General features: G+C 40.9%; 1 protein-coding gene across 3 annotated transcripts in view; it reads right to left on the bottom strand.

Annotated features, from left to right (window-relative positions):
• Positions 1-1,331: 1,331 nt before the first annotated feature.
• The window catches only part of LOC106869122 (uncharacterized), a 54,460-nt gene continuing 40,036 nt past the window's right edge, over positions 1,332-15,755 (bottom strand). For all 3 annotated transcript variants that reach the window (XM_014914671.3, XM_014914672.3, XM_014914670.3), the window contains one exon: positions 1,332-1,443. Coding sequence is in view for 2 of the 3 variants with exons in the window: in XM_014914670.3 (XP_014770156.1) it covers positions 1,354-1,443 (90 nt within the window). In the remaining variant the exon portion in view is untranslated. The remainder of the gene's footprint in view (positions 1,444-15,755) is intronic.

Below are 15,755 nucleotides of genomic sequence, written 5' to 3'. Positions count from 1 at the left end.
CACGCACGCATGCACGCATACACACATACATACACATATATACACAATTCAAGATGTAAAAATATACAATACGTGTGTGTGAGCGTGTGTGTGTGTGTGTGTGTGTGCGTGTGTATGCGCGTGCGTGTGTAAATGATAAACGGAGATTAAGTTTCCGGGAACGCTTCTCGTTTGACTGGCCTTTCAACCGACCTTATGCATTAGCGAGTTGAAAATAGCTGATAAAGAATGATTGATAGTGGTATGTCTGCTCTTATGTCAGACACCCAGGGAGGTCCGTTTTGAAATTCTCGAGGAAGAACTCAGGTATGCACTGACATGCTGAACGAGTTCACTTTTTAAAAATTGAGATTGAGATAGGATGGCGATGACAGAAGTTACAGCATTTTGATCCGTTCCTAAAGTCTTATCTAGAACTGCCCATATGACGCTGACTATCACACTTTGGTCTCTCAATTTTCAAATATACCTTGGAAGCTGTTTTTTCCAAGTGCGACGACAGAATGAGCTCTTTTATTCGTGCAGTGACTTATGAGCGAGTAGTTTGTAAGCCTTTTATGTAGCTTATTAGTATGTTGGTGGTGAAAACGTTAGCGCAATATACGATATCCTTTATAACAGGAGGCCCTATATTTCGGCAATTGATTGTCAGCTGCTATCTTTTTTGCTTGTTTATAAAATGTTTGCATTGTTAATTTGAATGTCACTAGAGATATTTTTTTAATATAGGTATACCTCGCCTTAAGGGTGATATTGTTGGTTACACTGCTGGTGAAATTTATGGCCTCCAGTAAGTGTTTCTTGGTTAGAGATAGGAAATGTTTCGCACCACTTTTTTTGTTGCTCCTGAATTATATAGTCGGACACACCATATAACGTTTCACAACCTGATGTTTTTAGGGCAGTTACTAGATGATAATGGTAAATACATGATTCCTTCTTAGTATCATCTATGCGACAGTGCTTTGCTGAAGTAATCTGCAGTCTTATTAAAAATGGAATTAATAAAGTACAATAGAAACGCATCATCACTCACACTAAATACCTCTGATCTTCAATTAATTTAATAAATCGGGACTCCATTCGTTGTATAGCGATTGTGATGCGAAGGCATATGAACCGGTGTACATTATTTTGCTTGCAGACATGTTTGTTTATGCACACGTGAATGAGTATTCTTATTGGTAGCTTATGTATCTTAGTCTCCGCTCTCTCCAGAAAATCGTAATGGCGCGAAGCTCGAAATGCAAGGAAAAGAATTGTGTGTGTGTGTGTGTGTGTGTGTGTATTAATATATGCAATTGTATATAAAAAGAAGTAATCAGAAAAAATTGCGATGTCTATTACATTTTATTAAACATAAACAATACTCGGAATAGGCGTCAGCTCTTTGTTAAATACACTGCTATAAACTTGTCCTGTATTCAAATTAGTGAGCACAATCTGAAAATAATAAAATTAATTTAACAAGTGTTTCATGATTCACTAGAAGGTCATGCAAGGAAATTATTTACAAAGATTTTGTTTCGTATTATATTTAGAAGAGGTGAATGAGTAGCATGACAGACAAAATGCCATGCAGTATTTAATTGAGTCTCTTCATATTCTGCGTCGAAATCTCATCGGGAATACTTTGCTTTTCTACTTCGGAGTCAATAAAATATTAGTCAAGTACTGGATTCGATGTATTCGACTTTTACCTCCCATGTTACAAATCGACATATTTATAACAATAATAATACATTTTCACATTAACTCAGAAATCTTTTCACTTACTGAATATGGAAGAAGAGGATATGACCATGACGCTTGCAGGTTCTCTGAGACCGATGAGATGGATGCTATTATTATTCTATCTTAACTGTTGCAAGTCAACGCCTCCAGGAAAGGCATAGACAAGGAGATTCCAGGGGACCGATGTTCTTGGGAAGAATGGACTGAATGTAGCAGTTAATGAGACGCCTCGGTGGTTGGACATGACAAAGGTAGCAAAGGGTAGAGAGATGACTGGGTCGGAAGTGCCTGAGTAGAGGAGGTACAAGAACAGTCAACTCCAAGGAGCAGAAGCCATTATAATAGCAATAGAAAAGACAGAAAAAAGCAAGAGCATGCTGGTGGGTACGAGCATGCTGCATTTCTGCTCATCAGTCGAGTGACCTTTTTCTGGATAGGACCAAAGAGTGAATGACACGAAGTTTTATGGAATGGATGAGATTCTCAAACCGTCTTGGCCTTTTTTCTTTCTTTCTGAACAGTGGAAGCGCAGCTATATGTAAAATATTTGAAGTTTTTGTTGTGCGTATGATTTGGAGAAATATGTCTTGAAGGATAGGTTCAGTCGCTAGCTGAGGCAAAGGTAAAGCACGTGTGCTGCCAGGGACAATCGGTATAAAACTCTCCAATTAGTCGGCTGACTTGAAGATCTGTAGGGATTAGGGAAACGGAGTACTGTGTTATATTTGATTCTGTTGAGTAGTTGCTACTAGGCCGTGGTCGGATGATCCGATAGGTGCAGATATAATTACAATTTAGTCAGATTTAGGTGTCGAAGTGAGATCTCTGAATGTGAGACAGGATGGAACAAGTTCGTGTTGCCGTGCAGATGTTAATATAATGTTAAAGATAAGTAAAAGAAAGAAAGAAAAATACAATTTATGCTGAACTGTGCTTTAAGATATATATATATGTAGTGAAACTACCTATCGTCACTAGATACAAAACTGCTATCGCCATTCTTCTCATTTAAATATAAATAAACGCGAGCGTAGCAGAGAACCCATTCCTTGTCATCACGTGACTGATTAATATTCGAAGCGGCAACTTCTTCGAACCGTTCCCGCCAGAACGCAAACTGACCAATCACGGCCCCTAATAAGGTCACGTGTTAGAGTATTTTTCTGAAGCATTCGGGAGCCGATAGTTTGTTATAAATAGCTTTAACTCGGCGGCCAAATTCGTCTCGGTTCAGTTTCTCTTAGAGACTGTTCCGTGTATCACACGACAGCAGCAGCAGCAATCAGCCAGCGACCACTTCAACAGCTTCGTCCAGCCAACGATTACCACCGCCGTCGCCACATCAGCAACACGAGTCTACGACTACTATCCAGCATCATCGTCATGACCAACACGATTACTACTAACCAGCATCAATCTCCACCAGCGTCTACACGACTTTCTATGTACACCAAACTAAACGACCGCGGCACATCTCTCTCTTCGATTCTGTTAGGTGACTTAGCTTCACCACGATAATAAACAGACAAGAGATTTCAGCCTGCGATAATCGTCTGTCCTCAAGGCCCTGGCATCGAAGCCAAAACACAACTAGTGATAAGCTCTGCCAAACGACGAACGACGAACATCTGTATAACAAGAATCACGGCCCGGCATGGATGCCACGACATCACAACTAGTGATCAGCTCTGCCACACACAGCCTCAACTCACTTCTTTCGCATACAGATTCATACTATTGTGTACTAAAGAACTGGTATAATTGCTCACGTGTTATTGACTCTCTTTCCATCTGCTGTAATAACTCACATACACACACATGTATCACTCACATACACACTTTTCTTTGTATGACGGCCTGTCTTTGATTATGTTCTTATATGTCGCATTCACACTCACACACAGACATACATCTTTAACGCCATAATAAATATTTCTGTTATTCATCTTATACGGTTGCCTTGTATAGTCTTCATTACTGGTATTTACGAATTCACATATGTTATCGTAGTATAACATATCATGTATATCATCTTTGATATATATATTTTTGTGTTCGACCGTGTGACACGTTTACATAAAAGGAGTCCTCTGTTTTTCCATTCGTCACCTTATCTCCTTTTTGAGTTCGCACGGTCGTTCCTTTACACGCACACACACACACACACACATATATATATATATATATATATATATATATATATATATATATATATATATATATATATATATATATGTATATATATCATATCATATCATATATTATATATATCAGCACATATATGCGCACTTCTGTCGTTGTATGCTCGTACATATCCATCCATCCAACCATAATGCATACATAGATACATGCACACGAGCACGCTCACACAAATGCTCGCTCACACACACACACATACGCACACACTCACGCGCGCATACACACACACACACACACACACACATACACACACACACACACACACACTCACACATAACCCTATCCTGTTAACATTGGTTATAATTCCTTGTTTCTAGACGAGAAATCGGCTTTTTCGTCATTAATGAGAAATTTGAAATATAAAATTAGAAAAGCGAACGTATATATACGTACTAGCAGTATAACCCGACCTTGTCCGGGTGTGACTTATTACGCCATCTACGATAAGTCTTGTTAGGTGAAAATCAACTAAAAAAGAAAGCCTTACAACGAAAAAACCCTTATGATGTAAATATGTTCATAATTCAAAAGACGATGAAATTAATAGAGATAGTCTGAAGGCTGTTTTGCGTAACATTATTAAGCGTACGTAAATTTCATCCGTCTAATTGGCTATAGAAATGCTTGTGCAAAACAACTTTTTGCGCTGCCCTGATTATACATAGTAGGGTAATCCCTTTTCGCAGGAGCTAGGACGGCAATTTGTGATGAAGCAATTGCTGGCGATCTGTTGCTACACAGTTTTGCCAGAATTCTATCAGATTGGGCAGAAGATGTTGAAGCACCATTTTGCATTATGTTCAAAGTAGCTTCTGGAATGTGGTGAATTGTTGCAGTCTGTTGCTGTCATTTTAAACCGGTTACGCCGCTGACCTCATGTCACGTCGCCGTCGGTGTGGCAGACGGGCTGGTTGTCGCTTCCCTACCCGTCACAGGCAACGCAGCGTCACCGAAAGGGAGCGGTGTCGTCTCTCCCTCCCTGGACAGAACCGTGGGTTCATCTCCGGGTGTTGCTGCATTGCCGCCGCGACGAGCATCCTCCTCCTACTCCTCGACGGTTTGCTCGGCGGCGGTGCCCGCTCTTTCTTTATCCAGTAAATATTGGTGCATTGGTGTACCACTATCTCATATATACTCTTTTACTTGTTTCAGTCATTTGACTGTGGCCATGCTGGAGCACCACCTTTAGTCGAGCAAATCGACCCAGGGCTTATTCTTTGTAAGCCTAGTACTTATTCTATCGGTCTCTTTTGCCGAACCGCTAAGTTACGGGGACGTAAACACACCAGCATCGGTTGTCAAGCGATGTTGGGGAGACAAACACAGACACACAAACATATACACAAACATACATATATATATACATGGATACCACAGGCTTCTTTCAGTTTCCGTCTAGCAAATCCACTCACAAGGCTTTGGTCGGCCCGAGGCTATAGTAGAAGACACTTGCCCAAGGTGTTACGCAGTGGGACTGAACCCGGAACCATGTGGTTCGTAAGGAAGCTACTTACCACACTGCCACTCCCCCCCCACACACACACATATATATATATATATATATATATATAGGGTGAGTTCAATTAGAGGTTATATAAACCGTCTAAGGGATATTTATACCCAATGAATTACTGGTGTATTACCCATTTGTGATTATGAGTATTAGTATTAATGCTCATAAATTATACGTAAGGAAAGGAATAAACCGAAGTTTATATTTAAGGAAAAATAAGAAAATAGAGATAAAATCGATAATTGATAAAACATCATTTATTATATTTCGTATGTGTATTTAGTGTGCAAGATTCTTGATGTGGATACGTGTGTTGAAATAAATACAATTAAACCTTGGGAGAAGCATTATGACGGTAATAAACACACGCACTGGTTCAGTCCTTTATTAATTTTTATTGATTTAAAGAAAAGACAATATCTCATCTAACAGCTGTTGAATAGCATGTAACATAGCATGTAACATCAATTGGTATATCCTTATTTTCTCTTTTTCTCTTTCTTTTCCTTTTCCTTATTTTGCCGCTCTGATGAAATTCCACTATTTAAGTTGGTATAATTATTAACAGTGATAATTATTATCGTTGTAATAATTAGGCGTGATTATGCCCCAAGAAGCGCGAACAGAAAAAGTTTTTAGATGAGATATTTTTTTCTGTAATCAATAAATAATAATTGATGTTTTATCTCTATTTTCTTATTTTATGCATATACTCATATATTATTTGTATTACACGATCGAACGCACGCGTTACCCTTGCAAGTAAGTTTTGAACTTTATTTTTCTGACGCGACTCTTTCTATCTTTGTATCTATCTCCCCCTCTCATTCTTCCTTCTATTGTTCTTCGCCTATCCCCTTCACTACTATATCTCTCTCTCTCGTTGCTCACTTATATTCTACTTCCTCCCCTTTTTCTCCCTCTACCACACTTTCTCCTTACCCCTCACTGGTCACATGTGTCTGGTCACTCATTGTTTTCATATCTTGGTCTCCCCAAGCTCGCACGTACTTTTTCGTCATTCTAGTTCGTGCTTTACAGCAAACAATATACACATACTTTTTCACGTCTGGCCGTATAGCCATTTTTGTTTGTCTATTTCACTGTTTCGTTTTCCTGTCTTGCTTTCCGTCCGCCACTATCCTCAATGGAACAAATTTAATTTGTGTCCGTGGGAAGAGCCATTTTAACGATGCGTCTGTGAATATATTCCTTCTTAGCCAGGACTGGGCAGCCAGAGATAATATGATTTTATTATTATTTTTTTATTATTATTATTATTATTATTATTATTATTATTATTATTATTATTATTATTATTAATATATATATATATATATATATATATATATATATAAATATATTAATAATAATAATAATAATAATAATAATAATAATAATAATAATAATAATAATAATAAAAAAATAATAATAAAATCATATTATCTCTGGCTGCCCAGTCCTGGCTAAGAAGGAATATATTCACAGACACGACAGAGCTGGGACCTGTATACACTGGAAGCTATGCCAACACTATGGAATAACAACAGAAAAAAGATGGTATAAACACACGCCAGAAAAGGTCACAGAAAACGAGAAAGCAACCATAATCTGGGATATGCCAATACATACAGATAGAGAAATTAAGGCCAATAGACCAGATATAGTTGTCAAAGATCATGAAGAAAAGAAATGCTTTCTAATTGATGTATCAATACCAGCAGATGACAAAGTTTCTCTAAAAGAAATGGAAAAAACTTTCAAAATACAAAGACCTGGAAATAGAGATAACTCGAATGTGGAATCTAAAAACAGAAACAATTCCTATCATAAGTATAATAAAAAGATATTCAGACAAATACATAACAAAAACACCAGGACTTACAAATATATATAACATACAAAAAATTGCACTACTGGGTACTGCACACATTCTACGCAAAACACTTTCAATACAGTAAACATAAGAGCACCACAGCAAACCACAGCACATACCCAAGGCGCACAGACCTGCGCTCGGTAGTGAAGTGAAAGCACGTTATAAAAATAAAACGACTGAACAATAATAATAATAATAAAGGGTAAAATTTAAAAAATTATCAGTGGCCAGGATTTGAGAAATAGCCCGATTAAGGTGAAATCATACATATAATTCTAATTAAGACCATAGAAAAAATTTCTACCCTATATGCTGATAAGAGACGCTAAATCGTCTCACCACTTTAAAAACCACAGAAGTATAATAATAAAGAATAAAATTTTTTAAATGTTTAAAAATTTTATCAGTGGCCAGCATATAAAAAAAGAGACCGACTGAGGTAAAATTATAGATATAATTATAATTAAGGGGATAGAAAAAATTTATAGCCTATATGCTGAAAATAGACGCTAAATCGTCATACCACTTTAAAAGCCACAAATTTACACACGTGTTGAAATCGAGGGAACAAGCTAAAGGCAATTAACAACAATATAGCTAGCCCTGGATTAGCTAATTTCTGGATTTTCATAATGGATTTTCCTCATCAGCAGAGCATACATACAGGAAATAAATGAGATATTTATACATACCCACAGGAAAGTAAGCGCAAAGCTATAAATACATTTAAACACCTCAGTTACTTCCAAGAACAAATTCTGCGGCTTACCTCAGCACGTGTGTATTCAGTTGCAGTAGCACATAAGGGACTATGTTGTCCCGAAGTGAATAGAAATTTTTCAGTTATAATAATGAAGGATAAAATTAAAAAGAAAATTTATCAGTGGCCAGCATATAAACATAGACCGATTAAGGTAAAATCATATATATAATTATAATCTTAATTTATAGCCTATATGCTGAAAATGGACACTAAATCGTCTCACCATTTTAAAAATCGAAAATTTATACACGTGTTGAAATCGAGAAAGCAAGCTAACGGGGATCTTTTTTAAAACGGGGGCCACATTTTTCATTAATGTTTTACGTAGTGTTTTTGGTACCGAAAGACTTTCAAACTTCGTATACTTATCTATTTTGTGTTATAGAACAGAAAAATATTTTTGTATTCGAATTTATTTCATGTAAAAAATTGTCTTATTTCGATAATTTCAACCAATCACTGACAAGTATTCAGTTGTTTACATTTACTCCTTTGGCTGATTAAGCCATAGCTTCGTTTTATTTGCTTTTTTCATTTTAAATTTGCTTTTTTCATTTTCTTTTTTTTTTCTTCGTTTTATTTGCTTTTTTCTTTTTAAATTTGCTGTTTTACCCTAACCCTAACCCTATCACCGATAGAATTGTTTCAGAATCGCTTGTTTATGTAGTCGGCACTTAATGTATATCGGCTGAATGGACGTCAGTGATTGGTTGAAATTACAGAAATACGACAACTTTAACATGGAATAACTTAGGGATTTCTTTTTTTTTTTAAGAAGACTAAGAGAAAAAGATGTTTTATATGACACATTCTACCAGTGTTCCAAGTTTCAAAGTGTTTCGTTAATGAAAAATGTGGCCCCCGTTTTAAAAAAGATCCGCTAACGCCGATTAATAACAATATAGATAAACCTGGATTAGCTATTTCAATACGTGTGTAAATTTATGATTTTTAAAATGGTGAGATGATTTAGCGTCTATTTTCAGCATATAAGCTAGACATTTTTTCTATTCCTTTAATTATATATATATATATATATATATATGATTTCTCCTAAATCAGCCTATTTTTTATATGCTGACCACTGATAAGATTTTTCAAAAAGATGTTATTCTTTATTATCATAATTGAAAATTTTCTATTCACTTCGGGACAGCATAATCTTGGCTAATCCAGGGCTATCTATATTGTTATTGATTGCCGTTAGCTTGTTCCCTCGATTTCAACAAGCGTGTAAATTTGTGATTTTCAAAGTGGTGACATAATTTAGCGTCTTTTATTGGCATATAGGGTAGAAATTTTTTCTATGCCCTTAATAATCTATCTATCTATCTATCTATCTATCTATCTATCTATCTATCTATCTATGGACAGACGGTAGACGTGTCGGCTCCGTAAGTTTTGACTTTTTCATGTTTTAAAAAGTTTGTTTGTAAAGTTTAGTTTATATAGAAAGTTGTATAACAACTTGTAGACTCTCTGGTGCAAGTCTTTTGCGACGGAAATCTGCCCTGTGTGGCACATTTCCAGGATTTAAAAATCAATTTCGGCTTTCTAGCCATTTTTATTTTGAGACGATGGCGTCTTGTAGCCATGAAAATTTTTGTGAAACGAACGCTGCATTTTGCAGTGTTTCGTTCGAAAAAGAATTTCCTAGTCTTCCTTCCTCACAGTTAAACGAGAGAATGGAGAAAAAGAAAAACTGCTGCTACAGCAGTCTTGCCTGCCACGGTAACCAGTGACAACAACAACAACAACAACAACAACAACAGCAGCAGCAGCAGCAGCAACAACAAGGACACAAATGTCATTGCTAACAAAACCACTGTCCTCACCACTGATACCACCACTACCGCCACCACCACCACAACAAACACGAACTTTGCCGAGGCTTTGAAGCCTAGGAAAAGAATTTTGAATATATCGAAAGAGAAATTACTTGCATGCAAAAGCATGCTAAGTAAAAAGGACGTCCATCTTCAAACGCCAGCGGACTTTAAAATAAACATAGATAAAAAAACTATCATCTACAGAACCATTAATTTAAAGACAAAGACACTGGAAAAATTCACTCAAGAAAAGGTTGAGAGGTGCTTAAAGCCGATTTGGTCTTACAAAACTTACATAAAGAGAGGATTGAAATTCGGAACAATAGAGGTAAGACTAGACAGCGAGCAGCGAGCCAAGGACCTCTCCACTAAGTCATTACAACATGAGAACCTGCTCATGATCCCTACGTACCTTGGTCGTAGGGTTACGAAAATAAAGATTTCGAATGTGCCTCCTGAAATTGAAGAAGAATGGCTAGTATCTGCCATATGTCTAGGCATAGAGGAAGAGATAAACATATTAGAAGCATCTGCCGTTTACAATGAAAACTGGATTGGCCAGGAATTTCAACTCCTGGTACAAATTGATCCAGCAAACTGTGAAAAAATTCCACATAGAATCCAATTAACTGAGGATTCAATTTTTCATGTTTTCCGTCGAAGGCAGAAGGCCAGTTTGCTACGTTTGTAGTAGCAAAACTCACCTTCAAAAAACATGCCCAGTAGCCCAGAAGAAAAGGCAACAACAACGGCAACAATACCAAGAAAGACAACAACAACAACAACCACAAGAAAAAAACAGCATTACTGCCTACACCGCCATATGCACCACTGGTCAAGCAGTTGTACAACGAAATGGAAAAACGCCAGCAGCCAGCAACCCAACCGAACCAAACAACAACACCACCAGTACCACCAAGAACAGAATCAGCACCATCACCACCACCACCAACAACAACAACCCCACAAGAAAGGAACACGAAAAAGACTCCCACCCCACCCCCAAAAACCAAAACACCACATCCCAACTGTCACGAAACAGCACCAACACCACCAACAACAAAATCAACCCACACAAAAATAGACCCCAACACCCTTCCCCTCCCACCCTCCGATTCCTCCGACATGTCAGATGAAGATGACACAGAGGCTTGGCAAGTGGCCACGGGGGGAAGAAGAAAAAGGGGAAAAAAAAGAACGGAAAAACAAACAAACAAAGCGGGGAGGTTTACCAGCCCCGAAACCAACACATCCACAGAAAACACAAACACCAATACAAACGCACCAACACAGAACCCCACAACAAGTTTGACAGCGATAAACACAAACAATCCAGACCTAATGAAATTCATTAGGTCAAACACTAACATAACAGAAAATGACACGAAAACAAGCAATCACCCACGCACAACACCACCACAACACATCAAAATCATACATGTAACACGTAGCACATACAATACACTGAAATCTCTCTACCCGGATACAGTAGGGAGATTCCAGAAATATTCATAAAAAAACTGTACAAAAACCTTCTGAGAGAAGGCTGTGAGGCAAAGAGCCAAGAACTTTCGGACAGTAAGTAACTCTCTCACTCTCCTTTCGTGTGTAAAACACAAATATTGATAGAATCATGGTGAAGATTGGCTGTGTGAATGTGCGTGGCTTGGGGTCCCCTTGGAAACAAGGGTACCTCTTAAATGACATCAAGTCACACAATTTGGATATCATAGCCATTAGTGAGACCAGACTCCATGAACCGCGAGCCCTAAAGTCCATGTTTGGCGGACAGTTTAACATTTATTTTTCTCCCTGTCTGCCGAGGATGGGCGGTAGTGGCACGGCGGTTCTTTTTCGCAAGAGTCTGGATCTCCAAGTAAAGACGATATTTACGGACCCGGAGGGTAGACTGGTTGTCCTAGATGTGGACGGCAGCGATGGAGGCGCTTTTCGGTTGCTGGAAGTTTATGTGCCTCCTTTAACAGGTCGGTCGGACTTCTTTCGACGTCTAGAAGTATTCCTGGGAACGTCTCGTCCCTTACTTTTAGTGGGGGATTGGAATGCTACCTTGGACACACATCTAGACTACGTGGGGAGTGACAAAACTAGAAGGGGATGCAAAGGCCTCAGAGACCTGCTCAGATGCTTCCAGTTGTCTGACAGGTACCGACTCGACCACCCAAATGTGCCAACGTGGACTTGGAACAACCGCATTGGGTCGTCGAGATCGTATCTAGATAGGATAGTGTGTAGGACAAGAGATAGAGATAGTTTAGGATGTCCACAGTTCCACATAGTTAGCTACACGGATCACAAACTTGTGACGTGTACGCTAGACTTAGATAAGGCACATAGGCAGGGTCCCGGTTACTGGAAACTAAACGCGTCTTTCCCGTCGAGACAGGTTTTCAGAGACCGGATTAGCACGTTAGTAAAGAGGGCTTTGACGGGAGCCATCGTCAACAACAAATGGTGGTTTGCCCTCAAGAGAGCAGTAAGGGCGGAAGCAATAAGGTATAGCAGTGCATTAGCTGTAGAGAGGAACAGAGTAGAGGGGGAGGTAGTGATAAAGTTAGAAGAGGCATTGCGAAGTGGCATCGCATCCGACGTTTTAGCGGCGAGGTTGGCCCTCGACCAACACTTCAATGCTAAACACGAAGGGTGTGCTGTCAGGGCAAGGATGCGTGCTCTGAGGAATGAGGGTGTTGGAGCCGCACGAGAGGCCCGGGTGGCGGAGGCGCAGCGGGGTAACAGAAGCACCATCTGGTCTCTGGTAGACGAACAGGGGCGCGAATTGCTCGAGCCGAGCAAGATGTGCGAAGCGTTTCAGCGGCATTTTGCCCGACTGTTCGGGAGGAGTGGCGAGCGAGAAGGCAGGGTGAACTTTAGTGCCTACCTGCACAGCTTGCCATGACTCTCGGCAAGAGAGGCGGAGTGCTGCGAAGGGGTCATCACGGCGGAGGAGGTGAGGGACGCGATGGCGGGTTGCTCGACGGACAAATCTCCGGGTTTGGATGGTCTGCCCTACGAGCTTTACAACTGTATGCCAGACTTGTTTGGAGACGTCTTGGCGGCCGTGTACTGCAACTGGCAGCAGAACGGGAGCATTCCCGGTTTTGTGAGCCGAGGAGCGGTAACGCTGCTGAAGAAAGATCCAAACAAGGGGGACGCCATAGATAACTTTAGGCCCATCACTCTGCTCAATGCAGACTTGAAAATTTTGGCCAAGGTGTTAGCCAAGCGGTTGGCGCTTGTTATCGAGAAACTGGTCGGCACGCAGCAGACGTGCACCGTGCCGGGCCGGAGCATCCATGACAACCTCCATCTGATGCGCTACATCATAGAGAGGGTAGTTAAGGAACCTGGCATGGGTGGGACCCTGATCAATTTGGATCAATCCAAAGCTTTCGATAGGGTAGACCATCGATACTTAGAGGCCTTCCTCGAAGCGGCCGGCTTCGGTCCCGTTTTCCGCGGCTGGATGGCTGCCTTGTACACAGGCATCCGTTCGGTTGTTCGCGTCAATGGACGTCTATCGGGACCCTTCGACATTGCACGTTCGGTTCGTCAGGGATTCCCCCTGTCGCCGCTCCTGTACGTATTGACTCTCGAGACACTACTGCGGAAGCTGGCGACGCTGAGGGGCATCCCACGAGAACTGGGGTGCGGGACGAGCGTGTCGGCATACGCGGACGACGTCACCGTCATAGCGTCTAGCCACGAGCACATCGAGCTTGTCGGCGAGACGCTGAAAGACTACGAAGCGGTGACGGGAGCGAAAATCAACCGGGATAAGTCGGTGGGTTTGCTGCTCGGCACCTGGAGAAGCAAGCCCATACCGTCCGGCAGCGCCTCAGTAGTGGGACACTGGACGGACGGTCCGGTCAAGTTGCTCGGAGTCTGGTTCGGTCCGGACCTGCAAACGGAGAAGAACTGGGACGAGATAACGAGTAGGGTGGCCACTCTCTGCCGGCAATGGTCCGAGAGGAAGCTGTCCCTAAAAGGTCGGGCGGAGGTGGCGAACGCGTACATTGCGTCCGTCATCGAATACCGCCTGACCGTCGTGCCTTGTCCCGATCGCGCCATCACCGAAATGGAGCGCATCCTCTTCCGCTTTTTGTGGAAAGGAAGCGTTCCGATGGTGAGGCGATCCGTTTGTTGCCAACACCCGCTGAAAGGAGGGCTGGGCATGCCGTGGTTGATGATGCGCAGACATGCGCTGAGACTGCGACATCTACGGCTCTACGTAGACGACGGTGAGCAGGTGTGGTCGCCTTTTGTGCGACGCGCTTTCCCGCAGCTCGTCTCCATGACCGAGCTGCAGTCGTGGATCAAAAAGAGGCCGAGGAATGGCGAATGGCACCGTGAGTGTCGCGTTGCTCTGCAACAACTTTGCCGTCTAGGGTCGACCTTGAGCGGCTGCATCACAACGAAGTCATTCTATATGGGATTAGTGGAGGGCAGGTACGACGACGATCTCGGGGCGAACCTGGGCGTCGACGAGGAATACCTGACTCGCCTGTTCAGGACGACTTTCGGGCCGGGACCTATGGACAACTTCCAGAGATCCCTGGCCTGGCAGTGTTACCGAGAGGCGCTACCCGTTCGGGATAAGCTCTATAGACACGGCTCGGGAAATGCGGGGCCGACCTGCCCGAGATGCGGTCAGAGCGATGAAACCGTTCTGCACGCACTCGTGCAGTGTCCAACCATTTCGGAGCTGTGGGCTTATGTCGAACGACTGCTGTCACGTGTGGGACGAGTCGGTTTATCAACCGAGTCTATCGTCAATATCGTCACGCCTCCTTCCTTTAAACGGGAAGGAAGAGCTGTATTTATCGTACTTGCGGCTATGGCGAAAGAATGCATCTGGTGGACGCGTCTGAAAGGATTAGAGACAAATACTTTCCTCTTTGGTCAATCTCTCATCAACTTTTTCAAGTATCACTTGAAAAGGAAGGTGAGAGTAGAGAGGCAAGTGTTGTCTAGCAAATGTTTCGAAAAAAGATGGATACATGTAGCAAGAATGGCACGTATAAATGACGAAGCCACATTGACCATGATTCTATAAAACGTTTTAAAATTTTGTAAACAGAGAGTTACTTACGTTTCTTGCATAAATAAAATAAATTTTATTTAACAAACTGTGACACTAAGGACCGAGGTTACCGTGGTCTTTTCGTAGGTTTTTCTTTCCACGGATAACCTCCCCATTTATTGGGAATTTTCTGTATTATTTCGTATTTTTTGTAAATACCGCAAACGTTTTGCGATGTTTTTTTTTCATCGTTGTCCCCACTTTTGTTTTTCTTTTCTGCTTTGTTTTCGCCCCCCTCGAAAAGAAAAAAACTCTACATTTGTATTTTGTCCCCTTTGTGTTGAGCCCTGTGTGGCTAATAAAGAAACCTATCTATCTATCTATCTATCTATCTATCTATCTATCGCAACAACAAGTGCATTGATATCAGACGATCCTACTTTGAAGAATATTAGTGCCTTGTACTTCTTTGTAATTAATAACTATCTCTCCTGTAAAACCCTGAAAACTTCTGAAATGAACCTTGTAAAAAATGAAACAGGTCTAAGTTAGAATTTCTTGACTGATCTTGCGTTTATGCATAAATCTGTAAAGAAACAAGAAAATGATATAGTTCTGCTGAATATCTGTAACTCATTATAACCATTAATTACAGCACTTATACATATAACGCACCGACACCTAGGGAAGTTAAAATGGGTTGCAAATGTGGAAAGAAAGGACGATTCATAAACCATCTTCTGTTTATGGATGACCCGAAACTTTGAAAGTCATCTAAAATCAGATAAATTCTTTGGTTA

This window comes from Octopus bimaculoides, chromosome 14 (assembly GCF_046866305.1).
Source record: "Octopus bimaculoides isolate indiv1 chromosome 14, ASM4686630v1, whole genome shotgun sequence".
Classification (NCBI taxonomy): domain Eukaryota; kingdom Metazoa; phylum Mollusca; class Cephalopoda; order Octopoda; family Octopodidae; genus Octopus; species Octopus bimaculoides.
Note: the sequence above shows the minus strand (reverse complement) of the source record. Positions and strands in the feature narration are given on the sequence as shown.